This window comes from Setaria viridis, chromosome 1 (genome assembly GCF_005286985.2).
Source record: "Setaria viridis chromosome 1, Setaria_viridis_v4.0, whole genome shotgun sequence".
Lineage (NCBI taxonomy): Eukaryota > Viridiplantae > Streptophyta > Magnoliopsida > Poales > Poaceae > Setaria > Setaria viridis.
In genome coordinates, this window is record NC_048263.2 from 41,252,510 (window position 1) to 41,278,572 (window position 26,063).

At 49.4% G+C, this 26,063-nt stretch overlaps 8 protein-coding genes across 13 annotated transcripts; 2 read left to right on the forward strand and 6 right to left on the reverse strand.

Annotated features, from left to right (window-relative positions):
• Window positions 1-83: 83 nt before the first annotated feature.
• LOC117841677 (uncharacterized) lies at window positions 84-3,865 on the forward strand. The gene is made up of 3 exons (XM_034722145.2): window positions 84-1,577; window positions 1,698-2,137; window positions 2,217-3,865. The coding sequence occupies exons 1-3, from the start codon at window positions 183-185 to the stop codon at window positions 3,661-3,663; spliced, it is 3,282 nt and encodes a 1,093-aa protein (XP_034578036.1). The 5' UTR covers window positions 84-182; the 3' UTR covers window positions 3,664-3,865.
• A 165-nt stretch (window positions 3,866-4,030) lies between these two features.
• Window positions 4,031-6,726, reverse strand: LOC117841682 (uncharacterized). Its single transcript, XM_034722154.2, is given in 10 exon segments — window positions 4,031-4,205; window positions 4,207-4,273; window positions 4,445-4,507; window positions 4,626-4,740; window positions 4,878-4,979; window positions 5,449-5,518; window positions 5,627-5,701; window positions 5,792-5,883; window positions 6,093-6,325; window positions 6,431-6,726. Coding segments are annotated over 10 exon segments (1,113 nt in total). The 5' UTR covers window positions 6,573-6,726; the 3' UTR covers window positions 4,031-4,051.
• Window positions 6,726-10,823, reverse strand: LOC117841679 (uncharacterized). Of its 5 annotated transcripts, none has more exons than XM_034722149.2 (12): window positions 10,297-10,823; window positions 9,843-9,959; window positions 9,548-9,737; window positions 9,139-9,284; window positions 8,884-9,058; window positions 8,603-8,664; window positions 8,236-8,317; window positions 7,788-7,845; window positions 7,576-7,700; window positions 7,409-7,504; window positions 7,255-7,325; window positions 6,726-7,172 (listed from the first exon to the last, which is right to left on the reverse strand). In XM_034722149.2, the coding sequence occupies exons 1-12, from the start codon at window positions 10,563-10,565 to the stop codon at window positions 7,004-7,006; spliced, it is 1,560 nt and encodes a 519-aa protein (XP_034578040.1). In that variant the 5' UTR covers window positions 10,566-10,823; the 3' UTR covers window positions 6,726-7,003. The 5 variants fall into 5 exon arrangements, with proteins under 5 accessions (XP_034578040.1, XP_034578038.1, XP_034578041.1 ...); XM_034722147.2 differs by having other exon boundaries at window positions 6,726-7,175; window positions 10,297-10,822; XM_034722150.2 differs by having other exon boundaries at window positions 6,726-7,163; window positions 10,297-10,815.
• Window positions 10,824-13,688: 2,865 nt separating this feature from the next.
• On the reverse strand, window positions 13,689-15,220 carry LOC117841681 (pentatricopeptide repeat-containing protein At2g18520, mitochondrial). Its single transcript, XM_034722152.2, has one exon. It carries the CDS (start codon window positions 15,218-15,220, stop codon window positions 13,958-13,960), a length of 1,263 nt encoding a protein of 420 aa, XP_034578043.1. The 3' UTR covers window positions 13,689-13,957.
• A 95-nt stretch (window positions 15,221-15,315) lies between these two features.
• Window positions 15,316-16,617, reverse strand: LOC117841683 (uncharacterized). 2 transcript variants are annotated; one of them, XM_034722156.1, is made up of 3 exons: window positions 16,422-16,617; window positions 15,773-16,242; window positions 15,316-15,697 (listed from the first exon to the last, which is right to left on the reverse strand). In XM_034722156.1, exons 2-3 carry the CDS (start codon window positions 16,217-16,219, stop codon window positions 15,440-15,442), a joined length of 705 nt encoding a protein of 234 aa, XP_034578047.1. In that variant the 5' UTR covers window positions 16,220-16,242; window positions 16,422-16,617; the 3' UTR covers window positions 15,316-15,439. The 2 variants fall into 2 exon arrangements, with proteins under 2 accessions (XP_034578047.1, XP_034578046.1); XM_034722155.2 differs by having other exon boundaries at window positions 15,773-16,247; window positions 16,422-16,614.
• A 359-nt stretch (window positions 16,618-16,976) lies between these two features.
• Window positions 16,977-19,147, reverse strand: LOC140221269 (protein BRICK1). Its single transcript, XM_072290631.1, has 2 exons — window positions 18,885-19,147; window positions 16,977-17,278 (listed from the first exon to the last, which is right to left on the reverse strand). Exons 1-2 carry the CDS (start codon window positions 19,015-19,017, stop codon window positions 17,157-17,159), a joined length of 255 nt encoding a protein of 84 aa, XP_072146732.1. The 5' UTR covers window positions 19,018-19,147; the 3' UTR covers window positions 16,977-17,156.
• A 100-nt stretch (window positions 19,148-19,247) lies between these two features.
• LOC140221267 (pentatricopeptide repeat-containing protein At5g66520-like) lies at window positions 19,248-20,931 on the forward strand. Its single transcript, XM_072290628.1, has one exon. The coding sequence runs from the start codon at window positions 19,268-19,270 to the stop codon at window positions 20,765-20,767; it is 1,500 nt and encodes a 499-aa protein (XP_072146729.1). The 5' UTR covers window positions 19,248-19,267; the 3' UTR covers window positions 20,768-20,931.
• LOC117856991 (probable cytosolic oligopeptidase A) lies at window positions 20,890-25,794 on the reverse strand. The gene is made up of 17 exons (XM_072290622.1): window positions 25,448-25,794; window positions 25,171-25,338; window positions 24,890-25,013; window positions 24,680-24,756; window positions 24,421-24,564; window positions 24,114-24,344; window positions 23,942-24,032; window positions 23,380-23,501; window positions 23,106-23,213; window positions 22,790-23,035; window positions 22,537-22,682; window positions 22,336-22,453; window positions 21,952-22,111; window positions 21,828-21,859; window positions 21,661-21,726; window positions 21,464-21,535; window positions 20,890-21,144 (listed from the first exon to the last, which is right to left on the reverse strand). The coding sequence occupies exons 1-17, from the start codon at window positions 25,742-25,744 to the stop codon at window positions 21,064-21,066; spliced, it is 2,283 nt and encodes a 760-aa protein (XP_072146723.1). The 5' UTR covers window positions 25,745-25,794; the 3' UTR covers window positions 20,890-21,063.
• Window positions 25,795-26,063: the final 269 nt, after the last annotated feature.

A 26,063-nucleotide genomic window follows, 5' to 3' on the forward strand; every position in this document is an offset into this window, starting at 1 on the left:
CCGTGCGTGGGGCCCACGCTCCCTTGCCTTCCTTTTGGGCCCACGGAAGCCCATCAAAAGCCCAATCAATTAACCCAGCGGGCGGGCGGCGACGGCGAGGCGAGGCCACCAACCTCCTCCCACAATTCCCATTCCATCCCCCACGAGACCGGCCACCGCATCTGACGACGTCGTCGCCGGCGATGGACCGGCAGCTCTCGCCGCAGGAGTGGGAGCAGCTCCTTGACGACTTCGCCTCCTCCTCATCCTCGCCCTCCCGCCGCCAACGATGGCTCCACCTCCCGCTCCTCGACCTCGCCGTCTCCTCGCTCCCCCGCCGCGACCTCCCCTCCCACCTCAAGCCCCTCCTCCTCTCCCTCATCGACGACCACCTGCTCCCGCCCGCCCCGCGCAGCCTCCCCGTCCTCCTCACCTCCTTCCTCTCCTTCCCCGCCGACCACCCGCTCCGCGACCACCTCCTCACCACCGTCGTCTCCGCCTTCGCCTCCGCCCTCGCCGCGCCCGTCTCCAAAGACCACGAGGCCCCGCCCCTCGCCGCTCTCGTCGACGCGCTGCTCGCCGCCGCCAACCGCCCCAACCACGCGCCCGACCGCGCCGCGCGCGCCCTCGCCTGCGACGCCCTGCGCGCGCTCGACGCCGCGCTCCCGGGGCTCCTCGCCGAAGCCCTCGGCCACCTCTACGCGCTCGCCGCCGCAGAGCGCTCCCCGGCCGCGCAGTCATACCTCCTCCTGCTCGCCTCCGCCGCGCGCCACGCCGTACGACTCGGGAGGCTGGCCGCCACCACCTCCATCCTCGCGGTGGCCGGCCCGCCCACCCCCTTCTCCGTGCCCGCCCACCTGCTCTCGCCTCCCGCCACGTCTGTTGCGCCGCCCTCGGAGGTCAACGTCAGGGACATAAGGAAGGTGCTCGCCCTGCTCATGGACCGGCCGCAGGTGCTCACGCCCGCAGCGGCCATGGAGATGACGGCCATCCTCGCGGAGGTCGCGTCCGCTGTGCTCGAGTGGGCGCCAGCGATCGCAGCGCACATCAAGGTGCAGTTTGGGGGAATGGTGCATTCCTCCAACCCCATGCTGCTACACTCGCTGCTCACGCTCTTCGTGCGGTTCCCAGATGCGTTTGGGGCCGAGGATGAGCGCACAATGGCGCGCCGATTAGCTTTGGCTGCTCGTGAGGCGCACCGCCCACTCGCAGCACGATTGCTGGCTTTGCATTGGCTACTTGGGTTTACCAGGTTCAGGAATCTAGTGCCTGGGCTTGCCCGATGGTTTTACCCTAACTTATTTGATCCCCTTGCGCTCAAGGCCAAGAAGCTGGATTGTCTAGCTTATGTTGCTGCTGAAGTTGATGGGGAGAAGGTTGCAGGAGGAAGAGCTAGCGAGCAAGCGAACAGGCTCCTTGATGATGGCTTGGTTTGCGTCTCCGCCTTCAGGTGTCTTCCGGCATGGAGTACTGAAACGGGTGTGGCATTCCGAGCGCTGCACAGGGTCTTGGTTATTGCTGCTCCTCACAGCACCGATGACACGTGCTGCTCCGGGGCTGGTGAGCTCCTGAATTCTACTATCTTCCACCATTTACAGGTAGAAATTATCGAGATAGTTAACAATAGGCACTGTCCATCAAATCTGCAAGAACACACAGTTCAATTGTAGTGCAAACCAATTTAACGACGCCTCTTTCTGTGATCACTGTGTATGCAGGCTATCTTGGTTGATATTGCATTGGAGCATCGCGGTTTAGTCCCAGTGATCGCAGAGTTCACCAACCGTCTGCTAGCTTGTAACTCACATCGGTGGGCTGGGGAGTGGTTGCTCCGGACACTTGATGAGCGCCTGCTTCCAAGGCTTGAGCCAGGCTACCAGCTTGCGTCGTACTACCCTCTTTTTGAGAAGATTGCACAGAATGAGACGGTGCCTCAGCTCCGCCTATTAGAATTGCTCACCAAGCAGATGGTTTCTCTCACCAAGAAGCACGGCCCAGACACAGAGCTAAAGTCATGGTCTCAGGGAAGCAAGGTTGTGGGCATTTGCCGTGTCATGCTGAAGCATCATCACAGCTCTCATGTCTTCCTTCCCCTTTCGCATCTTCTTGTGCTCACCATTGAGTCCTTCCCTGATCTTGAGGTTCGGGACCATGCAAGGTAGAGTTTCATGTATCACTTGGTTTGTGTTATGTGTTGCTCGATTGTCTTCTCATCGCTTTTAAAATGATTCATCCAGGATTTGCTTGCGGATGTTATCTTGTGTTCCTGGGAAGAAACTGAGGCATCTCATGGGAGTTGGCGAGCAACCTTCAGGTGTCGCGCCTTCTCATCCGGGTTCCTTATTCGACATCCCATCACCACGTCCTGCTCAGGATCTTAAGAGCATGCCTGATCTGGTGTCATACATTCATCTTGAAAGGATTGTTCCTCTAGTTGTAAAGCAATCGTGGGCCCTCACATTGCCTAATTTCAGTGTCCAGAGCAGACCATCTGGTTACATTCTAAGTATACAGGATGTGAGCTCTACTCCCTCTGAGCAAGAAAAGCCAGCAGGACCGACAATAGAGAGAATTGGCTATACACAAGAAACACTTCGTGTGATGGATTCTAAAGGTGCTGAAACATTGCAAATCCTCAGAAGGTACTTCGCGTGCATTCCTGACTACCTGCACTCATCTGGTCTCAAGATAAGAATACACTGCACATTTAGATTTGAGCCAGAGCCATTTAACCATGCATGGGGATTGGATTCGCCAGTTTCAGGTTCTGACGGGGCTGATGAGTTGCCAGCCCTTTATGCAGTGGCAATTACATTCTCGTCAAGTGCACAGTTCGGAAAAATTCCCTCATGTCATGTACCTTTCATACTAGGGGAACCTCCTGGTTCTGGTATGGACATTGTCCCCGTAGATAATCAGAACAGGGAAGAATCCACTTACTGTGCTTCAGTGGTGATTGAGCTGGAACCTCGAGAGCCTTCACCTGGCCTTATTGATGTTTCAGTTGCAGCAAATACAGAGAACTGTCAAGTCTTATCAGGGTCCCTTAAACCTATTACAGTTGGCATTGAGGACATGTTTATGAAGGCCATTGTACCACCTGATACACCAAAAGAGGGTGTGGCTATGTACTATCAGGATCTGTTTCATGCTTTATGGGAGGCCTGTGATAGTTCTTCTAACACAGGTCGAGAGACTTTCCCTTTGAGTGGAGGGAAGGGATCAGCTGCCATTAACGGGACTCGGTCTGTTAAGCTTATGGAGGTAACTCCGAAGGTTTTGATTGGAGCTGTTGAAAGATACCTGGCTTCCTTTGTTGTCAGTGTTGCTGGAGATTCACTTGTAACCATTCTGAGAGGAAATGGAGTCATTAAGAACGTTTTGTGGGAAGAAAGTGTCTCAGATGCCAGTGTAGGTGCTGATGCATTGGTTCCATATTCACCGGACAGCAATCTCCAGCTTCAGCTTATAGACGACGACGATATTGGGGTTGGTTCTGAGAGGTATGGCCATGAAAGCAAGAGGGATATGGGAGTCATGCGTGTCATGATATTCCTACCACCTAGGTATCACCTCCTCTTCTTGATGGAAGTAGGTTGTGCCTCCACATTGGTCAGGATAAGGACTGATCATTGGCCTTGCCTTGCATATGTGGATGAATACCTGGAAGCGTTGATTTCTTAGAGGACTTCTCTTGCCAACAGTGTTCAGTTTTGTACCTTATGTAACACTAAAGAGTGAACAGTGGGATTTTGTTTCTTCTTTACCATTGAGTTTGGAGCGGCATTCCTTTTTTGTGGATTCTGAGTTGGGAGCTGTAACTTCCGGAAGAGAGAGCAGTTTTGTTTACTGCTATCATCAAGAATACATAATTTATATGCTCAAATTAAGTTCCCATTTATTCTTTTTTTTTATAGCTGTACCGATGAGTTGATGTGAAGTTGGGGCTTAATTTGTGTTGCATTTGTAGAATGTACCATCCTATGATAAATTATACATTCTTGCAGAAATTTCTGGGGAAAAAACTGAGAAAACATTCGGCAGGTACATATATGTGCAAATGTGGGCTTCATTATTGACTCGAAAATGTGCAGAAGAAAGGTACAGCCTGCAGCTCTATTACAAAGATGGTGTTCTCTGGAAACAGCAGCGGCAACATCCAGCCTCCTGGAGTGTCCTTCTTTGTGACCACTGACTCAATTAAGATGCTCCTAGCTTGTGTAGTTAGCTAGGAGGGACTCCATAGCTGCATTCTTGGCTTGCACATCTCTGTACTTGATTCGATAGCCATGTCCTGTGAACAGCTCGATTCCAGGACACAAGTTAACAAATAAAATACAAACAAATAAATAACTAAACAGCATAACATAGATAAAAGTAATATGAAGTAGACATGAGATAGAAATCGAGTTGAATTATGCCAACTTATATTCCATTTCTGATATCTGAGGAGTGCACTGCATACCAGGTAAAATCCACTCGAATTCTACTTCTAATAGCTTCCTGATGCTGTCCAGTTGAAGGGTCACTGCGAGTTTGTTGTACAGCAGACAGACATGATAATCAGAGCTCCAGCCTAATGGTTTAACTCACGAGTTATCATCGGTTACATATGAAGACTAGCGGGAAGGGATCGACGCTTGTACCTGATTGCTTGCTGTACATCCGAAAGAGATTTAGATCATCAGATTCTTCTGACTTTGCAACATGATCTCCAGTGAACAGCACCTTTAGCGGTTTGTAATACAAGCAGACAGAGCCCTGGAAAAATGTTTTGTTTAACAATCAAACTAGATGGAGCCCTGGAAGATGATGAGCAAGGTGCTAAATCTGTGTTGCTAAGAAATCTTTGTTACTAGTCACATCTGGATTCAAGCCCGTTAAGCTGAATTTCTTACTTGGGTATGGCCTGGTGTATGGATAAGTTCGAAATCTGTTCCAATGTTCCATGGTCCATTTCCATCAAGTTTCCACTCAACATTCGCAGTACCCTCCTCTACCTGCATCAGAAAGGTTATTGCGGTAAAAACCATATATCAGGTCCTCTCCAAAGAGCCACATTCACTTGGAAGCAGAATGCTCTACCCCTCTATGTTCCCAAGTCCAAAATATTGATGCTAGCATCTATCCCAAGTTCCCAACGCTGTAAGTTTCTTTCTTTTGGATGTTTCCTCAAGTTGAAGGATCATATAAATCACTAATCCATTGTTTAATAAATAACAGATATCAAATGCTATAGTGTGCAAACTGGAGCTATTATTATTTGTTGAAGTAGAATCATAATTTTTAGCCAGCGTAGTAGCTCTTGCTTTCGTCACTCTTCAGGATAAGACCTTGCTAATCAGTATCTGAGAGTGGAATTCGAAAAGGAATATGAATGTTCCACGGCAAAATAAATGAAGATTGATCTGGAATTACACCATTCTGTCATGTCAGATAGAAGGATATAGAGAGAGGTGTGATCCTTACATCTCCTGAATGCATGATCCTTTCACATTTTAGCCGTTGAGCCCACTTCCTATGATCCGCCACATCATCACTGTATGGTGGTAACTAGTGAGATAAGCTTTGATGCCCAATAATATATAAATATGGTAACTGCATGAAGAAACAGAACGCTTGTGTATGGTTGAGGTCCAAAACATACATGTGGGTCAGGAACATGTAGCGCACTCCACCAAGCCTTTCAATGTTATCTGCTAATTTTGGAGTATACCTTGGGCTAAAAGAAAAAACAAAATATTAGAGCATCTACATCGCAGGGTTCTGTTTTGGAAGTGCATGGCTGCGTAATCATCAAAGGGAAGTTTACCTGTCAATCAGTATGTTTCCCTGTGGATGAGTTACCAGATAAGATGTTGCCCCAAAAGAGTGTTCAGAATGGTAACCACAAAGGTAAACACCCTGAGAATCAAATGTTTGGCAATGTGAATGCACAGCACAGCAATTTCTTAGGAGCATGCAAGAAAATATTGGCAAATAGTCTTTGTACTCTAACTGTAAAGGCTACATCTTAGATTTGAAAGAGCAAATTGGCATAGCTATATTATATCTGCAATGAATGAGAAAGGCCATCATCAGTAGAAAGAAATGGGGATTGCTAGGATGCGTACTGGAAGTAGACTCTCGTCGAGAGGAAGAGGAAACATGTTTTGCACTTGAAGAATGTCTTTAGGAGGTTTGTGTGTGTGGATTGAGGATGTTGGGCAGGAGAGCAAAGCCTGCAGGGCCTTGGTCTTGTCCTCCTGGGAGCTGGGCTGCGCCGCAACGGCGGCCTTGCCATCCACCCTCTTGAACACCTCCGGCGCCATCCATCGGCAGGTCTGGCAGTCGATGCACCGGTGGTCTGCGCCAAAGCACGAGCGTCAGCAGTCAGGTAAGGAATTTCTTTTCTTCTTCTATTACTATTATCAAGAGAGATGAGAGCTCTTTTCTGCTCTGCTCTGCTCACCCACGAAGAACTCCCCGGGCACGTTCTGCGGCCGCCGCCGCCGGTCCAGCGCCGGGGGGGAGGCGGTTGCGCGAAACGGCACGACGCGTCGACGGGGAAGCGGCGGCGCGGTGGGCGTGGCGGCGCCAAGGCTCAGCGCCATGAGAACAACTCTGCGGTGTGAGTGAGGTGAGCAACTCCGATTTTTCTTGCGTGCTTCAGTTAGTTGCACGACACATGGGAGCGACCATCGTCGCTATCATATAAGAAAGACCCTAGCTTCGCTAGTCAATACGACAACACACAAGAGTCATGGTTCTGGATGATGAACATGTAGTGACCTTTTTTTCTTTTTCCTTTTTTTTACAAAAAAAGGTGTAGTGACTTGGATGGCAAGTCTAAGTTTGTGGGAGGCCATGGAACCCAAAACAAACAAGGAACATGTGGAGTAGAGCATCGGGTTACGTACAAGGCTCTGCATCTACAGTACATCCATCCTCCCTTGCATTTGCATGCCTACAACAAAACAGAATATCATGGAAAATCCCATGTACGCCTGCACAAAAACCCTACTTCATCACCGGCCCATGTCCTTCATTGTTTGTTCTGCAGGAATGCCAGGGCCTGCTGCGATCTCATCTCGGCCTGTGCTTGCGCTTGCGCTTGCGCTTGCACCTGCGGCTCCCCCGCTTTCTTCAGCGACCTGTACTGCAGCCGTATGCTTTCTCCACTATCAACTGCCTTCACAAGGTACCTGCACAGACTCCTTCGCTTGTGCCACTAAGCAAAACTTCTGACCCAAACAATCCTAAAACCGAAAAAACGAATCAAGAGTGCCTACTAACCAGCCATTCAGGCACTGCGATGTGATCACTGCCTCCTTCCCAACAAATTTATCAGGCGTCCTTTTGTTTCCCTGCACCATCAAAGAGTCCGCCTCTCAGCAAAATGGTTCTGCATTAGCTCACTTCTTCATGGTAACTGTCACCAACAATGTACCATGATCAGGACTCTGTCGCCCACCGTAAACGGGTACTGCACCCCCTTGAATGCTCTGGAGTTTTCAGCATCTAACCCCACCTCACTATTCTCCTGCTAAATGCTGAAAGAATAAGCTATCTCAAAATTATACTACTTACACGAGGCATGTTCAAACCATTGTGTACCTTGCTACTTCCGTTTCGTGCATCCATAAGCTCAGTCACTTCTTTCCTGCGCTTCCGAAGGGCGGCATTATGAAACAGCCTTCTATCGTCTTCCATCTTGACCACTGTAGCTACCGCTCTTAGAGCTAACACCCAATACTGCCAACTGTAAGTGAGCAAACAGAATATGTCCAATGCCAGATTCATGTTACAAAATAAGGATTGAGACATACCAAGGTTAGGGAATAAGGAGGCAGCATCAACTTCTTCATTGCAAATGCTGCACCTTGCCTAATTAGATAAAAGTAAAAAAAAAATGGAGAAAGGGAAACATGAACTGGGATGTTTACTCTAACCCAAAATACCAGAAACCATATCCAGTTTCTTATGACAAATGTCACTTCAGATCATAATGACTGCCTCAGTTGAATTAACAAAAATATGCCAGTGCAGAGAATTTTGCTTGTAAGGGATTGCCGTACTAACTACTAAGCTGCAGAGCACAACAGATTGATGTTCCTTTAGACAAAAACATATTCAGATTCAGGGTAACAATTGATTTCCATGGTATCTAAGAGAATAAATACCTAAAGTAAAGCATATAACTTTATTCTTGATGTCACAAACTTACAAGTTTGAGAACTGTCACACACACAAAAAAAATGAAGTATCAGAATATACCATTTCAAGAACTTTCTTCAGCATGAGGCCACCAAAAGAGTGTCCACATGAGAGAACCATAGCATCTTCAAGAAAAGCCCCACTGGAAAAAATAAAGAGAGAGAAGATTATTCTATCATTATATTCATCATTTCTAAGTCAAGCAATTTGATGATGTGTCACAACTTGAACTTTGCACATGTGCACTTTGAGCAATTTTGTATTGATCCAGAATGACTAAAGCGGTCTTTCTTTACTCTGTATGTGTCGAGATAAAAATGTAGAACAGGCAACAGCATAAGTTGAAGGATCCATGCAGGAAAACAGAAACTATATGCAGGCTATTTATCTTAGGATGAAGTGTAACATTCGACAAAGAAGAGCTTACGACAAAGGATCTGAGAGTACACTTCTGAGGGATGGTTCATTAACAAAGTTCCCCTGTGATTCCTGCATCCCAAGTTGGCAAAATATGAGTAACTTAGGAGTTTTTAGGCTACCGATGAATAATATCTGCAGCACATCTGTTTTCCAATGGAGCATTTTTCTACTCTTAAAGAGAGCCAAGGGGTGTGCTGGCTCTCATCATCTCATGAATCACTGTAAATGAATGCACTGCAAGATCACATGCATGTGATGAAATTTATGCAGCTTTAGATGTATACTCACACAAGGTGCTTCTGAGTGATGGGAAACAATATGCTCTTCCGCACGCAAATCATCCATAAATTGGCATGCGGATATGGGCTGGTAGATCTGTGGTATGCAATGTCCAGCAGCTGAAATTGGAGAGCAGTCCAATATAGCATCGGCACGAGGCATCAGCCTAAACATGAGTGATGCCCTGGAGGAGAACAGAGAAAGAAAATAAATGAGATGTCAGTGGAGAACTTTAATCCTTATAGCAGTCTGCATGATTCTCACCTGTTTTCGCTGTTAGTGGTCCTGTACTGAGAATTTAGCTGTATACCGGCAGTAACGTGACTCAAGGCTCTTCCAGTCAAAAGCAATAGGTCATTAGGGCCTGAGACCCCATCTGCCAGGTACCAATGACCATTTGGGTTGCAAACCTACAAAGGAATATAAACAATAGGAATTGACAGATGAAAAGGCACTGATGACAAATCATAACAACAAAGTAAATCAAATATAAACCAGGAAAGAAAACATTAACTAACTTAGCTAAACATGAGGAGGATACAGAACAGCAGTGCAATTCATTAAAAACTAAAACTAGCGCGGGGGGAAGAACCTGAGCCACAAACATTGCTATTTTGTGCCATTCAAGATAAATAAAGTTTCCAAAAGAGTAACAGGATGAGCAGGTTGAAACCTCAATTCCTGGATGGTCAGAAGCAACCAGTGTAACAAAACCCCTATCTACTTGAGGCATTGATGACCTGAGGCCCACTATAGGTGGCTGGCCACTTTGGAGGTGTCCATGAGAAGATGACACCAGCAATTCTGAGGCTGAAACCTCATTAAGAGGCAACGGATTGTCATCAAGCAAACGGCTGAAAGCACTGGAAAGCAAAGAAGAACAATTAGTAAGTAGGAAAAAGAAATGTAAACACGATGCCATGATAGAAAGAAAAAAGTAAGCTAGGAAGAAAGGACAAGTACATTACTCTGAACGTAGGCGAAGGTTGCGTGCTATTGCACAGAGAGCAGCACGGGCTGCCTTACCCAGACATCTGAAAGCATCGACCATGCAAGCAGGCGACAACTCTCCATCATCCAGAGCCCTGTAATGTAGAGTAGATTAATGTAATTAGCAATTAGCGTACTGCAAACTAGAGGAGAAATGTGAAAGAAAAAACTGATGAAAACATGGCATTGATAGAGGCATACGTATTGCGAGGCGATTATTTCACATATTTTGTATTGAGAAAAATCCTATGTTATTATGCATATACAAGAGTTTCTGAAAGTTCTGAAATTTTGAAGAGAGGGATAGGTATCCCATAACAAGTGCACAACGGCACTCACTGTGCAGTAAGCAATAGTTGGATACGAATGGGATGCCTTTCATTATTATATACAGAAAGCTAGTTGGACATGAAGCAGCACAATATATGATACCTCCCGGCGCGGTAGACATAGAGACCGGGGCGGGCGTGGAAAAATGCGCGCGCAGACTCGAGGCCGCAGCGGACGATAGCGGCGTCAGGTGCGGGGAGCTCGAGAGCGGCGGCGCCGTGGCGCGTGAGGGATTCGGCGATGGCGTCGACGGCGGTGGCGTAGGCTCGGGTGGAGGCGCCGTCGAAGGGCGCCAAATCGTCGAGGCGCACCCTGGCGAGGGGGATCCTATTCCTAGCGGGTGCGGGGGATGGAGGAGAGAAGGTCGACATGGGTCATGGTGAGGCACCAGCACCAGGGAAGGAAGGAGGCTAGGGTTCCGCCGGAGGGGGCTCGCCGGAACGGCGCAATCGCCGCCGCCGCCGCCGCTGCTTTTCTGCTGTGAAATACTAGCTCGGCCCAGCCCAGGTAACTTTTCTGGTGTGCGCACGCGCAGTGAATGAAATACTAGCTCGGCCCAGCCCAGGTAACTTTTCTGCTGTGCATATGTAACGGAATAGGGGGATTAGGGAGACGGAGACTAATTTGCTTGCTTTGTAAGAATAATAATATGTTTGAGTTTCATAAGAACTATTCAAAGATTGATAAGTGTCATCTTATTTTGGATAAGAAATCCAATGGCCTCTCCTTTGCTACTCGTGAAGTGAAGGGTTGTCTTCTTCACTGGCTACTCTGTTGTGCTCTACAGGGGCTCTTTTGTCCTTTGTTTGAGCTTTGGCTTTACTTTATTTTAGAATACACAGGGTGCAATTGGTGGCAGGGACGGAGACAGCCGGGGTATGGCTCTTGCTGGTGAATCGGTCACGGGTTACAGGTCCAAGGACCGTACGATTCGGAAGAATCCCAAATCTACCGGGATCCCTCCAGACGCGGATATATGGAGCTCTCTCCCTTCCTTCCTCCTTCCCCTCCTCTCTCCCTCTCCACTCGAAAGTCCCAGAAGGTAAGGACGCATACTCAGGGAAGGTACGCACAGGATGCTGGAGGATTCCTGAGAGGGTCGAAGGTCCCTATCCCAGAAACGATTGGCGAGATGGATGGAACCCCACCATCAGCATCCACAAGGCCTACAGGTTCGGTTGGCCCAGGCGTACGTCAGCCCTAAGGATGGGTTTGTTGAATCAACCCCACCTCCAATACTGAAGGTTCCTGTACAAGGCCGTCACGTTTGCCTTGAGTATGGAAACCTTCTGTACCACGGAGAGTGAAGGTATAAGACCAGAGTACCCCTAAAAGGTACGTCATGGATGGGAGGGGCCGTACTGGGGTAGAAGAGTTTTCTATCCGAAAAGGTTCGGTTTCTCGAGGCTATAAATGGGCGAGCCTTGACTCGTCTAAGACACAACATTCTAGCCACTCAGTCCTCTAGAAGTTCTTTGGATAAGTGTCGTGTCCTAGAGCTACTCTCTCTACTGTTTAAGCATTTTGTAACTAGCAGCAGCCCCCTCCTCACTCAAAAAAAAAAAGTGAAGTGACACTAATACACGTACCGTATCCAATAAAGCAGTACATGAAGAAACCAGATCAGGATTGCGTCGCAAACAGAGCTAACGCAGTCACGAGAAAAAAGCCCTAAAAATGGTTGGAGCCCTTTCACCCAGGATATCACTTCATCTTTCCTGATCGTAAACGCGCTTATGGATCCAGAAAGGGCGGTAGCAGCCCCAATGAAAACCAACCTTCTTCAACGTATTTCCCTGAATCGATATGGACCATCACCGCTGCTGCGGCGGCACCTATAAACACCGTCATGACATTCACCATAGATGCCCTGGCGCTCTCATCCGGTACCCACCTTCCTGCGGCGGCGAGTGGGCCTGGCGTAAAACGCCGGCGCTTCCTCGGTGACGATCTTGTCGCTGATGGAGACGATGGCATGGCTTCTGGTGGCGTTGCTGCGACGGGTGGAGCTACGAGTATGCTCGGACGAAACGATGAAGCCGTCCCCCGACTTCGTGCCGGATGCTCCAGCTGTGGCAGTGTCAGTGACGGACCCAGACCACCGTCTTCCCTTTGTCGTCGGCCGATGCCATGCCGGGGATGGCCCCGGCGCTAGTTGCTTCTTCGGCGGCGCCCGTCTTGTTGTCACATCGGTGGCATGGTCGGCCTCGTCCCCGGCCCCGGACACGGGTGGCTTCTTGGCTGTCGCGCACTGCCGAGGTGGGGCTGGGCCCGTCGGGTGCTGCAGCTATGGTTGCCGGCGATGCCGAGGAGGGGGATGGGCCCACCATACGCTGCGGCTACGGCCGCCGATGCTGCCGCCGTGGGGATGACCCCGGCTCCGACCTTAGCTTCCATCATCGTGGTGGTTTCAGGGACAGGGAGCTCCATTGGAACCAAAGGAGGAGAAGGATGAGAAAATAGTAAAAGCAAGAAGAAAAAGAGGAAGAAGGGGTGAAAATAGAAGAGGAAGCACCAAGACTAGTTACCCCTAATCGGAACTTTATAGGAAAGACCCTCCGTGGTGCTTTAACGAATTAGAAACCATTATTTTAACAAAAAGTTGATAGCATGCATCATAAATTTTATCAACATTATTTGATAAGTTCACCATTATTTTAAAATGCAAATCTCATGTAGTGAAAGAAACCAAATACAAATACCTCGACAACATGCTGCGTTATCCGGGAGTGAGCGAGACGAAATTCACCAAAGCAAAACCCGTCTGATGGCACGCCATGCAATGCTATCCGGAGCCTCATGGCGTGCCAATAGCAGCAATGCCCACAATTTTTGTTTCCAAACACAAAAATGCCAGCAGGTTGTCCATCCGGTTACGCAGATATCTTTGCAAAAGTACTATCGATACCATGTGACACAAGATGTATAGCCTGCATTCTGAGTTCACCAAATCATACGTCTTTATCTAGCTATATATTGTGAGGTGCCTCTGTCATCTTTTGTGTATGTAGATACGATCAAAATGTTCCCGTAGGTTCTCCTGAGCCTGTGGAGGCTAGAGATATGGATGCTGCAGAGGAGAGCAAGATCATTCTCAAGTACGTTCCCTGTTACTGCTGCTTGAAACAAACGCCCGAGCGTTATTGTTACGACACCTGGGACGAATGCCAATCCCAATCGTCCGCCTGCACCTACTATTCTTCTGTGATCCTCTTTTCTTTTTAATGCACAGCAATCTGGTGCACAATTTGTATAGAATGCATGCCTCTTCTATGAATTCCTGCTGTCAATGATTTGGATGTCATACTCATACATACACTAGCACTACATAAATGTTCAATTTCCAGGGAGTTTGTCCTACAAGCAAAACAATGCTGCTGATACGAGGTCCATGTTTGCAAACAAGAATTATTGTTGAACTTTCAACACACGAGCTGCACTGAATATAATGCTAGCTGGTATATATGAAAGGGAATAAAAGCGAGCTACGGGAGTTGATCCTGAAAGGAACACTTTCAATTTTCTCAAAATGACATGTCAAGCTCCTGAGCCAGAAGATGTATAGCCTGCATTCTGAATTTACCAAACTTTGAATGTAAAAAGGAATTGAAACAAACTACGGGCATGCCCTCATGAGAAGCATTTGTTGTCATAATTCATTCAGCATGCATGACTCAAGTGATAGAAAATGCAAATCTCATGTGAAAGAAAACCATTTCGAGCGATAACAGATGACCTACTCCTTGCAGGACGTTCCTGGCGGCTAGGCTTTCTTGTCAGCAAGCACCAATTGGAACTGAGCCTCAACCTTCACCCACTCCTCTTTGGCGTCACCCTTGACAGCCTTCCTCATGGCCGTGAGGACCTCCTTTGCCTGTTTGGCCTTCCTGCTCTTGAGCAAGCCCTGAACCAAACCTTTGACAGCTTGGAATGGTGGTGCCCATTTGTTGCGCAGGCACTCCTTGCAGACCTCCAATGCAGGATCAAACACACTCTTGTTGACGAGGGCCTCAAGCAGCATAATGTAGGTCTCAAAGTTGGGGAAGACCCCTCTGCCATTCTGCCTGGGCACCTCTCGCATCTCTCTGAAGAGCGCCATGGCAGCACCCACTTCCCCCTCGTTGCAGAGGCCCTTGATGACCGTGTTGAAGATGGCGCGGTTGGGCGGGACGCCCTTTGCCCCCATGGCGTCCAGCAGCTCTTGGGCTTCAAAGCTCCTCCCTCTTGCGCAGAGCAGGGCCATCCGGAGGTTGTAGGTCCCGACGTTGGGCTTGAGGTGCCGCTTGGTGATCTCCTTAAGCAGTTGGTCGAAGGCAGCGTCGTCGCCGGCGTTGAGGTAGCCCTTGAGGATCTCGTTGCAGGAGATGATGTCCGGCTGGACGCCAGCCCTGTCGGGCATTTCGTCGAACACCTTGCGGGCGGCGGTGAGGTCCCCGCTGGCAACGAGGGTCTTGAGGAGGACGTTGTGGGAGACGATGCCCGGCTTGATGGCGAGGTCGGCGGGTAGGGTGTTGAAGGCCTCGACGACGCGGTCGTAGAGGCGGTTGTCGTGGTAGGCGGAGAGGAGCGCGGAGAGCGCGCGTTCGGAGGGGGGCTTTACGAGGCGGAAGGCGGTGAGGGAGTGGTCGGGCATGCCGGCGGCGGAGTAGAGGCAGATGAGGCGGATGAGGAAGCCCTCGGAGGGGTGGGGGCTGGGGAGGGCGGTGAGGGAGGATGAGAGGATGGAGGCGACGAGGTCGCGGCGGCCGGCGGAGGCGAGGCGGTGGACGGAGAGCGCGAAGAGGGGGCGGTCGGCGAGGAAGGCGGGGTGGGGGAGGCCCGAGAGGAAGAGGGCGGCGAGGGCGTCCGGTTTGGTGGCGGCGTCGCGGATGGAGGACTTGAGGCGGGAGAGGTCTGCGGGTGTGGTAGGCGTGGGAGGGGGCGGGGCTTGGAGTTGGGTCTGGGAGGAGAGGAGGCGGATGAGGAGGTGGCGGCGGCAGAGCAAAGAGGGGCTCCGGCGGCAGAGGGCGGCGGCGGCGGCGGCCATGGTTTCGTTTGGTCGGCGTGCGGGGCGGGGAGAAGGGGAAGTCCCGGGGGAAGGAAGAAGGGTTGCGAGCCCAGTAACGGCCCAGAATAAGCTAATTACTCAAACAGCATGCTTACTACCAAGTGCTAATTACGCATTTGGACTTTGAAACAAAATCTCTGCCGTTCGTTTCCATGCGAAACAGCATTTGGACTTTGAAACAAAATGAAACATGGTTCATCACTTGTAGATCCACTCGTTGGCTCTTCCTCCCGTCTGGTCCATGTCGATGAAGATGCTGACGGCCTTGCCGATGCGCGGCCTCTCCTTGAGCTTCTCCAGGGTGTTGCGGACGTGCGCCACGGCGCCCCAGCACCGCAGCGTGTTGGCCACCTCGTCCAGCCGCAGCAGGTACTCCTCCTCGCTCAGCGGGAACGACCTCTGCTCCCTGTACTTCCACATCACATTCATCGCAAGCAGATTCCTCCCCATGAACTCCTGCATTCTTCATATTGTTTATTGCTGCGGTGTACCACACAATCCGATCAAAAGCTAACAATTTCATTCACTCACCTTCTTTATCAACGTCACATCGTAGGATCTTCCGTACTTCTTCCTGATGAGGTTTGCAAGGTCCAACCCGTTGAACTTGTCGTCCTCGTCAGGCCCGACCAGGCGCTCCAGATCCTCTCGGGAGCTGCTGCTGCTGCTGCTTTGCGGCACCTCATTGTCACCTCCTCCTCCTTCTTCATCATCATCGTCTTGGCCGCCGCTTGACGATTCACCGCCTCTGCCGTCACCGGCCGCTCTGATAACTGCAAACCTCCTTGTGTGGGGGTGGTGGATGCTGCTGCTGCATCTACCACCTGAAGAAGAACAAGGAGAAGAAGCTGGCAGGCACTGCACCTTATTGGAGCCCTTGCTGTTGATGAATAATCTCCCTCTCAGGCTCAGGCTCAGAGAGGCATCCTGAAGGGGCAGCTGCAGGTTTTGGGGATGGCTAGCCACAACATTCATCATGGACCGCAAGCTTCCCCTCGGTTCTGTTCTGCAAAGATATATTGTTGGGAAACCTCAAACAAATGAGTGAGTATGAGTTCAATTCTCATTAATTTCTGCTTTTCTTTTTGCTGCTTAGCATAATCCAGCACACAAACATGGTAAGGAAGCACAATCCTTGTAGTGAATCAAGCATAATAGGCCGGGGTCGACGACAACTTACCCAAGGGAAGGGAAGAAGGAAGGAATCTGAAGGATCGATGACCCCGAGCTGAGCTGGCTATGCTTTGCTAGCAAGGAAGGGAGCTCCCTTTCTCCTGCTTTGCTAGCAGGAGGAACAAGAGGAGCAGGTGACCACGAACCGAGGGAGCGGCCGGAGAGAGAAGAGAGTCTTTATCAGTTGTGTGGCTGCAAGGAGATGCAACACCAGGACCATGTCTTTTTATTTGTTCCGTTTTTCACTCTCTTTACAACTTGGTGCTCTGCTCTATTGAGATTTTTTTAAATTGACAAGCCTTTTGATAATTGAAAATTGGCTCCCTGAATTTTTCTCCAATTAACACGCTTCGCCGAAAAGATGCACAGGAATTTCCACTAGATGATGATCCCGCACAGACCGAAATTCCTTTCACTCGTCCTTCAAGTACCTTACAAGAAACGTGGGCTCGTCCAGAAAGAGAAACGTGGACGTATCCCACCACTACCATTCACTTCCAAACAGGCATCGTCGCCCATCAGTTGGCTCTAAACGACACAAACCCAGCAAGCACTCTGTCAGTTACCTCCACGCAAACGCAAAACTTCGATGCACAAGTGTTTTACAACTTTACAAACATCACATGATACTAGCAGTGTTTTACATGCCACTCCTACGTACATACATGATACACCTTCACGCAACACACCACTGTGTATGTGTGTGTATCTCATTCATCGATGCAGGTCCTAGCTTGGACTTCTAGTTGAAGACTGAAGGATTGGTCGTCGCGCTGCTCACTTGGACTTCAAGCACCTCCAGCTTTCGCTCCAGGATGTCAAGCTTCTCGTTCAAAGACGCCAGCTTGCTCTTCGTCGTAGCTTCTGCACATATTTAATTTCGGAAACATCAGCAAAATGGTCCGTGCTCACTTTTCTTTTCTTCTCGCTAAAGATCCATACAACCAGTTCACGCTCTAGTCCCTACAACTCTGAATTTGTCCTTAACACCACCAATGATATGATATAGATTCAAGTATTAGCTAGTAGTACATGGCATGTAGCTAGAAGCATATGTTACTAAGACAAGACGCATCTTGTCAGCATATATTCTAGCATAATAACTTAGGGGTGTTTGGTTCCTTAGCTAAAGTTTAGTCCGTGTCACATCGAATCTTCGAAGGCTAATTAGGAGAACTAAATATGAGTTAATTATAAAACTAATTACACAGATGGAGGCTAATTCGCGAGACGAATCTATTAATCCATCATTAGCAAATGGTTACTGTAGCAGCGCATTGTCAAATCATTGACTAATTAGGCTTAATAGATTCGTATCGCGAATTAGCCTTCATTTGTGCAATGGGTTTTGTAAATAGTCTATGTTTAATACTTCTAATTAGTATGTGACAGAAACTAAACTTTAGGTGAGAACCAAACGGGGCCTTAACAAGCATATCCACAGAGGCACCCCCACAAAGCTTTTCTTAACTGTATTTTCTTTTTCATCTTGAAATATGCATTTCTCTACAAGTCTGTTAATATATGCCATATATGAAAATGGTTCGGTGGTAAAGCAAACAGGTTTAGGCCCACAAAGACCGACAGCTATCCCCTGCCTCCTTTTTCCATTTGCAAATGTCTAAATGTCAATAATTCAGGAAGGTAGCAATAACTAACTAAATGTAGGGAGTTCCTACTTAGCCAACAATGAGTCACGGAAAGAATTTATCGACGGTGGAGGGCCCATCGTCAGTAGGAATGTCTTTAAGACAAGCATAAGTGGATTATGAGCTAGAGCTTGGCTCTGTCAAAGTTCGAGTAGGCTCAAGCTCAGCTTGTGAAAGCTCGGGTAGAACTTTTCCATTGCAAAATATGCCATAACAACTCAATCCAGAAAAAACCTTTTGGTTTTGGATGCTCGTTGCCGCTAGAAAATGATCTTGATTTTGCTAAAGAATGAGGATGAAGTAAAGTCCAGCACGACTTGGAAAACTCAGCTTAACCACACTGCTGAGTAATAGAAATGTTGAAGGTCAAGCTGAGGTTGAATTAGGACTAGAGCGAGCTAAGCTCGAGTAGCTCGTGGGTCTTGAGCATTTCTAACAGCCCGAACCATCAGGTACGGAATAAGTTTATTGCAAGCTCGTATCCTTGAAATATTGGCATTCCAAAATGACCTTGTTTAACCATACAGTACAATTAAAATGAGTCGTTGTAAAGCCTTGCCTCAACAGGTGGTGTCAAGATCTCGATCCCATGTTGGTGATGCTTGTGGCAGGTGTCATGTTGCGGGATTCAATTATTTCCTAAACATGATGGCATATGGCAAGGAAACGAAGGCTACTGGAAAATTCAGTAACAGGCAACTGTTTTGCCAGCCCTGGCGGTATTTAGCTAGGTATCGTGCGGAATAAGCAGGCGGCGGCAGCAGATCGTATGCAAGGACGGAGAGGAAAATGCAGGAGGACGCAGATCCAAATGAACTGACCGAATCTGAGGAGGAAGTCGAAGAGTCGACGGACGTTGAGGGAGATGTTGGAGATGAACTCGCGGTTCTCCCAGTCCGCCTGCACGGCGATGCCCACGTTGACCGGGTTCCCCATCCCGCCGCCGCGACCCATCCTGAATTCCTGATGCCGCCGCCGCCGCCGCCGCCGCCTGCTTCTCTTCTCTTCTCTTGTCGTGTCGTCGTCGTCACGGAGAGACGGGACGCGCACCCACCCACCAACAGCTGTGCTGATGGATGGTTGGTGAAGGCCGGCCGGGTTGGGCCCCCGGCCCATACGAAGCCCATCTGATATGATTATACCCAGTGCTGGGTGGGTGGACCGGGAAAAGATTTGGCCAGCTCAGTCAGCAGCATGCGCGTCGATGGCCGCCGCCACGGCGACGGCGGCGCTGCAGGTGCTGTGCCGGCCGTCGCTGAGCGGCGCGCAGCTCCGGCAGGTGCACGCGCAGCTGCTCACCTCGTCCCCCCTGGCCGACCGCTTCCTCCCCAACAAGCTACTCCGCTCGCTGCTCCCGGCGCACCCGCTCGGCGTCCTCCGCCTCTTCCCGCGCCTCCTCCGCATCCTCCCCGGCTTCCGACCGAACAACTACGCCTTCTCCTTCCTCCTCAAAGCCGCCGCAGACTCCTCAGCATCTCCAGCATCCCTGCACGCCCTCGCCGTGGTCCTTGGCTGGGACGCCCACGCCTACGTCGCCAACGGCCTCATCCACGCCTACGCCTCCCACGGCCTCCTGCCCTCCGCCCGCCGCCTCTTCGACGACGCCCTCTCCTCCCGCGCTGCCGACGTCTGCTCCTGGACGTCGCTCCTCACGGCCTACGCGAGGGCCGGCCAGGTGGCCGAAGCGCGCGCCCTGTTCGATGGAATGCCCCGCAGGAACGACGTCTCCTGGAGCGCCATGCTCAGCGCCTACGTGGCCGCGGGCGCCTTCGCCGACGCCGTGCGGCTGTTCGAGGACATGCTGAGGTCCGGCGCCCGGCCCAATAGGGCGGCGGTGCTCGGGGTGCTCACCGCCTGCGGGGCGCTTGGGGCGCTGGAGCAGGGCAGGTGGGTGCACGCCTTTGTGGCCGCACGTCGTCCTCGCTCAGGAGAGGATGATGCCGTGATGGACGGGGTGGTGTCGACGGCGCTGGTGGACATGTACGCCAAGTGCGGGAGCCTGGAGGCGGCGAGGCAGGTGTTCGCCGCCGCCACGCCAGAGCAGCGCGACGTGTTCGCCTACACGGCCATGATCTCGGGGCTGTCGGACCACGGACGCTGCCGGGAGGCCATCGACCTGTTCGGGCAGATGCAGGCGGAAGGGGTGCGCCCCAACGAGGTGACCTTCATCTGCGTGCTCACCGCCTGCGGCCGCGCCGGCCTCGTCGGCCGCGCCGAGGAGGTGTTTCGCAGCATGGCGGCGGCGCACGGCGTGCGGCCCGGCGTGGAGCACTACGGGTGCCTGGTGGACGTGCTGGGGCGCGCCGGCCGGCTGACGGAGGCCCTGGCCGTGGTGCGGTCGATGCCCATGCGGCCCGACTCGTACGTGCTGGGCGCGCTGCTCAACGCGTGCGCGGCGCGGGGCGACGTGGACGCCGGCAAGCAGGTGGTGGCGTGGCTGGCGGAGCAGGGGCTCGACCACACCGGCGTGCACGTCCAGCTCTCCAACATGTACGCCTCCTGGAGCAAGTGGGAACAAGTGGCCAGCCTCCGCCGGACCATGGACCCCAAGGTGCCCGGCTGCAGCATGGTCGAGGTGGACGGCGTCGCCTGCGAGTTCGTCGCCGGCGACCGCTCGCACCGGCAGATGCCGGACATCATGTCAGCCGTCAGAGACCTGCATGCCCACCTCCGCCACCGCTTTGACGACATTGGAATCAGCTAGCCGTCAGATTCTTCTTTGCTTATGTTTACATGGCTCTGTGAGATCTTTGCTGTATCGTAGCAGCTCCGATCTGTTTATACCTTTTGGAACATGCAGTGATGGATGCTACGATACCAGCACGGTTGGCAGGATTTAATCGGCTCTGATTAAAATTCATTATGCAATTACACTGATGTTATCACGTCAAACAGCTCACGTTGAAATAGGAAACATAACGAGCTATAAACCTAATTCTGTTCGGCTGATGCCCCAGAAAAATCTTAACTCCTCACATACTGGGCAAATAAATGGTCACCCTACGCAGCAACAGGAAGCAAGCCGTTGTGCCTAAGAAGTGGCTCGGGTGAAGGCTCCCGTCCGCGGAAAGAAACAAACACCTGCAGTCAGATGCAAGCGTACGTTAGTTTCAGTTCCACCAAACTCAAACCAACCGGAAACGAAATTGTACAAATTACACAGCTATATACTACTCCCAAATTATTATTAGTCGTTTTGGCTTTTCTAGATTCATAGATTTTGCTATGCATCTAGATATATATATTATGTCTAGATGCATAGTAAAATATATGAACCTAGAAAAGTTAAAACGACTAATAATTTGGGACAGAGGGAGTATATTCGCACAGTTTAAAGTATATCCCCAGTCTATTACAACTTCCAAACCAGTCATTGATGAGAAAGCATTCTAAGCCTTACCTCGAGTGGAGATTTTCCACCTCCAAGTGCAAGAACCGTGTCTCTGAATCGTCTTCCAGTTTCCTCAATTGCCTACAGGAAACAGGAGTTCATAACATTATAATTTTATCAATGTAAATTGGCTGAGAGGATGAAAGAAATGTTGACTCTCAGCCCCTCTCGGTACATACAATCAATCCTAATTTATGAAAACATACCTTCTCATTATCCAAACCAGCATCTTCAAAAGCTGAGAATGCATCAGCTGACAATACTTCAGCCCACTGTAACGACGACGTGACAAGATACTGGTTTTAGCATTATCCTCAAGGAACATAAGGTCGGGGAAGAAAAGTTATTCAAAAGAATCATGATCAGAAGTTACCTTGTAACTGTAGTATCCAGCTGCGTAGCCACCTGCAGGTTGTTAATAAATGAAAGAGTTAATGAAATCTGAGACTGTCTGGTCATGAACTCAACGAATTTATATGTTAGACAGCATTGCAAACCTGCAAATATATGGCTAAAGCTGCACAGGAACCTGTCCTCCGGCAGAGGAGCAAGAACTTGTGTTCGTTCTGCAACTCTTCGGTCAACATCATATATGGACTCTGAGCCATAAGGATCATATGCTGTATGCAGTTCCATATCTACACTGGCAAAACGTATCTGCAGAGGAAAGTAAAAAAACAAAGATGAAATGGCATGGACTAGTCCTTAATAAGGGTATCTATATATATAAGCAGAAAAGAAAGCTTATGCTACAACATTCATAAGGCATACCAAGAATCAAGCATGCAACAACTCAAAAAGGGAGAAAGAAATTAATAGCAGGACAAAAGTTGCTACAAGTTCAATTTGATGACACCATAAGTAGAAACAAACTAAGGCACCTGGCGCAGGCTAAAGGTGCCAGCACGGAAATTCTTTGCAGCAACAAGCTTTGCATAAATTTCTTCTGGGAGAGTTTCACCGGTTTCGTAGTGCTTTGCAATGCTCAAGAGAGTATCCCTGTTACAGCAAAGCAACAGATCAATTGGTTGCTAGAATGGGAGATTCAAGGTAAAAAGCCACATGAGATGGACCCATCATACTTGTGATAGCACCAGTTTTCCATGAACTGGGAGGGTAACTCTACAGCATCCCATTCAACTCCACGAATACCAGCAACATAACCTTCATCTTGCTTGGTAAGCATATGCTGAAGGGCATGACCAAATTCATGGAACACAGTTTCAACCTACAGAAGACACATGCAATGCAACTTCTTTACTATCATAATCAGGAGCGTACTGCTTCAGTACTTCCAACAGCTATCCTCATTCACATTTCACGGATGTTACTTACCTCACGGAAGGTCATGAGACTGGGCTTATCACCAACTGGTGGCGTCTGATTGCACACCATATGAGCAACAGGCAGCCTAGCAGGCAACCCATTGCGAGCTAGGACACGACTGCGAGAAAAGACAACATTCATCCAAGCCCCTCCACGCTTTTCAGATGGTCTTGAATATGGATCAAAGTAAAAATAAGCAACAGGGCTATTGGAAGAGTCTTTGACACAGTAAAATTTGACATCACTGTGCCAGACCTGAAAAGTAGTCGCTTGTCAAAAAATTGCAGAAATGGTAATTCGTGAATGAAAGTGAAAAGGTACTTACAGGAGCCAGTCCATCTGCAGGTTCAACGCTCACCCCAAAAAGCTTATTTGCCAGAGTGAAGAGGCCATCCATAACCTTGGGCAATGCAAAATAAGGACGCAGTGCTTCCTGCAATGGCAGTGCTCAGATAAGTTCAATAGTTAATAATTACCATGTGCTTCTTTCTAGGCTAAAAGATATAGTGGCACTTTAGCATGAGCTTATACTGGATGCAATTTGAAATGCATGTACAGAGGAATGGAAATCAAAATGGATTACAGAGGAATATACAAACCTCATTGATATCATATTTAGACTCCCTCAGTCGTTCACTCCAGAATGTAAGGTCCCAGTGAGTCAAATCAGTAGCTTCTGGAGAACCAGAATCTTTGGCGAAGATTTTTAGGTCTTCCATATCTGAATACATAAATCAGCAGTGAAAAGCATGGCACAGAAGAAAAAGCATGGCACTGAAGAAAAAGATGTTCAGACTGTCTCCACACATGAGAAGATATTTGCAGATTAAAAATATCATGCTAGCAGATAACTGGAACTATTTCTGTTGGGTGATCTCAAATGTTAAAGAAAACAAAAAGGGTTGGAAGACGAACTCAAATGTAATAAATAAGATACAATACAAATAATCCAAAAAGAAATATATTTTTTTAATGCTGCTAACTATAGAAGTTGTAATAGAATAGGTAAAGTTCTGGAACCATGGACGAAACCTAGATATGTTAGTACAAACCTTAATACCAGTGATGCAAAGGAAGAAATACAAGAAAGTAGACAGCCTTCTCAGCGTGTCCAAAAGAAGTAAACGACAGAGAGAAGAACAATAATGCGGTTGGTTGTACCTTTAACAGCATGATCCCAAGAAGCCGCACGCAGCTTCTCGAGAAGCTCTTCTACACGCTCAACGGTTGCCATTTTCTGAGCCATGCTTACCTACATGATATAATCAATGAGTTAAAATACAATTATTGCACACTCCTTTAATGTGGTGGAAAGAAGGAAGCGCGCAATCACCTCAGCATAGTTCTTGTAGCCAAGAATTTTAGCCTTCTCTTGCCTTAACTTCAGAATTTGAGCGATGATATTGGTGTTATCAAGTTCACCACTAGAGGCACGGGTTAGATAAGCACGGTAGACTTCTTCACGGAGAGCTCTGCTACGAGCATGTTGCATAACAGCGATATAGCTTGGTGCATCCAACGTGATGATCCAAGGTCCATTTTCAGCTGTAGCATTTTCGTGACCCTGCCAATATTGCTTGTCAGCATACTAACGGAGGAAATAGCTTCTCAGATTTTACGTTGGTGTTCGCTGTTCATACCTTTGACACGGCAGTTTGTGCTGCTAAACCAAGGGCTGTAGCAGGCAACCCATCAATTTCCTTCTTATCAGTAATTAATTTCTCAAATTTCTTTGTTGCGTCCAGCACATTTTCGCTAAACTTTTGTGATAACTTTTCAAGCTCCTGGAATGAAGTTAGCACTCCATTAACTCAAATAGTGACGTACATCAGAAAAAAATGACAAGAAATGATTGAACTTCGGATTGTTTAAGTAATATTTGATGACTTCTGAGTTTACCTGTTCGATTTGGTTAAATTTCTCCCTCTGTTCATCCTCAAGTGCAACTCCACTGAGAACAGCCTCCTTTATTTGAGCTGATTATGGGAAACAGAAATACTATTAGGAAAGGACAAGTGCAACCGAATGCCACGGATCACTGCATGTGAAAAACAAGTGATAACATATCATGGCAAGAAAGGAGGTTGTGCAGCATGCAGAGAAGTTCACCTTCTACTATACGCTTGCGAGCATCACTGAGACTCTCCCAATCAGAAGAGTTCCTAATGGCCTTGAAAGCCTCATAGATAGGCTTGCTCTGGCCCAGCCTTAGTTGAAACTTGACTTTGTCAGGCTGTGAAACGAAAGAGAGATCCGATCAGCTGGTGGAGATGCAGTGAGCTTAATGGGATCCAAAGTTGAATCCATCACCAAGCATTCTAAGATCTAGTATAATAAATCCTAATCATGTCGAGTTCGTCAAGCACTGTAAGCAGCAGCTCCCAGATGACCTGGACTTCCTCGACGGCGGCGCGTAGATCGGCGGAGTCCTTGACGGCCTTGAGGTGGTCGACCATCCCCCAGATGACCTCGAGCCTGTCGGTGATGCGCTCGAGCGGCTCGACGAGCTTCCCCCACGAGGGCTGGACGCCCTTCTCGAGCTCCTCAAGCTGGGCCTCCTGCGATGAGAATGCGATGGAGGTAGGTGGCAGCATCAGAAGCAAGCAACCTTGGAATCCAAATTCCCGTCCAATTCAATCGCGGTGGATGGATGGATGGATGGCTTACGAGTCGCGTGAGGAGGTCGCGGATGCCGGGTCGGACGTGGCCGGGCTCGACGCGGTCGAAGGGCGGGAAGTCGAAGTCGGCGACGAGGAGGGGGTTGTCGGCGGCGGCCATGGTGGTGGAAGAGGAGAAGGCGGCGCAGGTGGCGGGGGCGGGGCGCGCCCTGGGGCAGAAGGCTCGTAGCGGGGAGGAGGAAGGGAGGGCGGCGAAGAGGAGGAGGCGGGTGGTAGGGTTGGGGAGGCGGGTGGAGGCGGCGAGTGGGAGCCGCGCGGTGAACAAGGCGGAGGAAAGGAGAAGCATGGCGGCGGCGACGAGCGCTTGGATGTGCTGACGTCGGCGTGGGCGGCGGTGGTGGGCCATCCTGCTTGCTGCTTGGGCTTCCTGGATCGGATGGTCCTGGGCCGCCCCGCCCCGCCCCGCCCGCCAGGGAAATATCTTTCTCGCTCGCTCCATTCACACAACTGGTTTCTGCATGCCCCCCTCAAAAAAAAAAAAAACTGGTTTCTGCATTTTCCGTTTTCTTTCATCTGCATAAGCAGCAGCTTTCTCTTTAAATATACACAGCGATTTGGAACTTGTTTTAAACTCATAGTGATTTGGTTGGCCTTGGTTTTATCCT

What these genes read in the sequence shown, in the direction of transcription:
- LOC117841677 (XM_034722145.2), top strand. Translation starts at nt 183, where the DNA reads ATGGACCGGCAGCTCTCGCCGCAGGAGTGGGAGCAGCTCCTTGACGAC. An exon ending in CTATCTTCCACCATTTACAG is followed by an intron (nt 1,578 to 1,697) that starts GTAGAAATTATC and finishes CTGTGTATGCAG; the next exon opens with GCTATCTTGGTTGATATTGC. An exon ending in GAGGTTCGGGACCATGCAAG is followed by an intron (nt 2,138 to 2,216) that starts GTAGAGTTTCAT and finishes TGATTCATCCAG; the next exon opens with GATTTGCTTGCGGATGTTAT.
- LOC117841679 (XM_034722147.2), bottom strand. Translation starts at nt 10,565, where the DNA reads ATGTCGACCTTCTCTCCTCCATCCCCCGCACCCGCTAGGAATAGGATC. An exon ending in GTACTCTCAGATCCTTTGTC is followed by an intron (nt 8,318 to 8,602) that starts GTAAGCTCTTCT and finishes TATTTTTTCCAG; the next exon opens with TGGGGCTTTTCTTGAAGATG. An exon ending in TCGCAGTGCCTGAATGGCTG is followed by an intron (nt 7,176 to 7,254) that starts GTTAGTAGGCAC and finishes GCACAAGCGAAG; the next exon opens with GAGTCTGTGCAGGTACCTTG.
- LOC117841681 (XM_034722152.2), bottom strand. Translation starts at nt 15,220, where the DNA reads ATGGCCGCCGCCGCCGCCGCCCTCTGCCGCCGGAGCCCCTCTTTGCTC.
- LOC117841683 (XM_034722156.1), bottom strand. Translation starts at nt 16,219, where the DNA reads ATGATGAATGTTGTGGCTAGCCATCCCCAAAACCTGCAGCTGCCCCTT. An exon ending in ATGTGACGTTGATAAAGAAG is followed by an intron (nt 15,698 to 15,772) that starts GTGAGTGAATGA and finishes TGAAGAATGCAG; the next exon opens with GAGTTCATGGGGAGGAATCT.
- LOC140221269 (XM_072290631.1), bottom strand. Translation starts at nt 19,017, where the DNA reads ATGGGTCGCGGCGGCGGGATGGGGAACCCGGTCAACGTGGGCATCGCC. An exon ending in CGACTTCCTCCTCAGATTCG is followed by an intron (nt 17,279 to 18,884) that starts GTCAGTTCATTT and finishes AAATATGTGCAG; the next exon opens with AAGCTACGACGAAGAGCAAG.
- LOC140221267 (XM_072290628.1), top strand. Translation starts at nt 19,268, where the DNA reads ATGGCCGCCGCCACGGCGACGGCGGCGCTGCAGGTGCTGTGCCGGCCG.
- LOC117856991 (XM_072290622.1), bottom strand. Translation starts at nt 25,744, where the DNA reads ATGCTTCTCCTTTCCTCCGCCTTGTTCACCGCGCGGCTCCCACTCGCC. An exon ending in CCGCCGTCGAGGAAGTCCAG is followed by an intron (nt 25,014 to 25,170) that starts GTCATCTGGGAG and finishes TTCGTTTCACAG; the next exon opens with CCTGACAAAGTCAAGTTTCA. An exon ending in AATTTAACCAAATCGAACAG is followed by an intron (nt 24,565 to 24,679) that starts GTAAACTCAGAA and finishes ACTTCATTCCAG; the next exon opens with GAGCTTGAAAAGTTATCACA.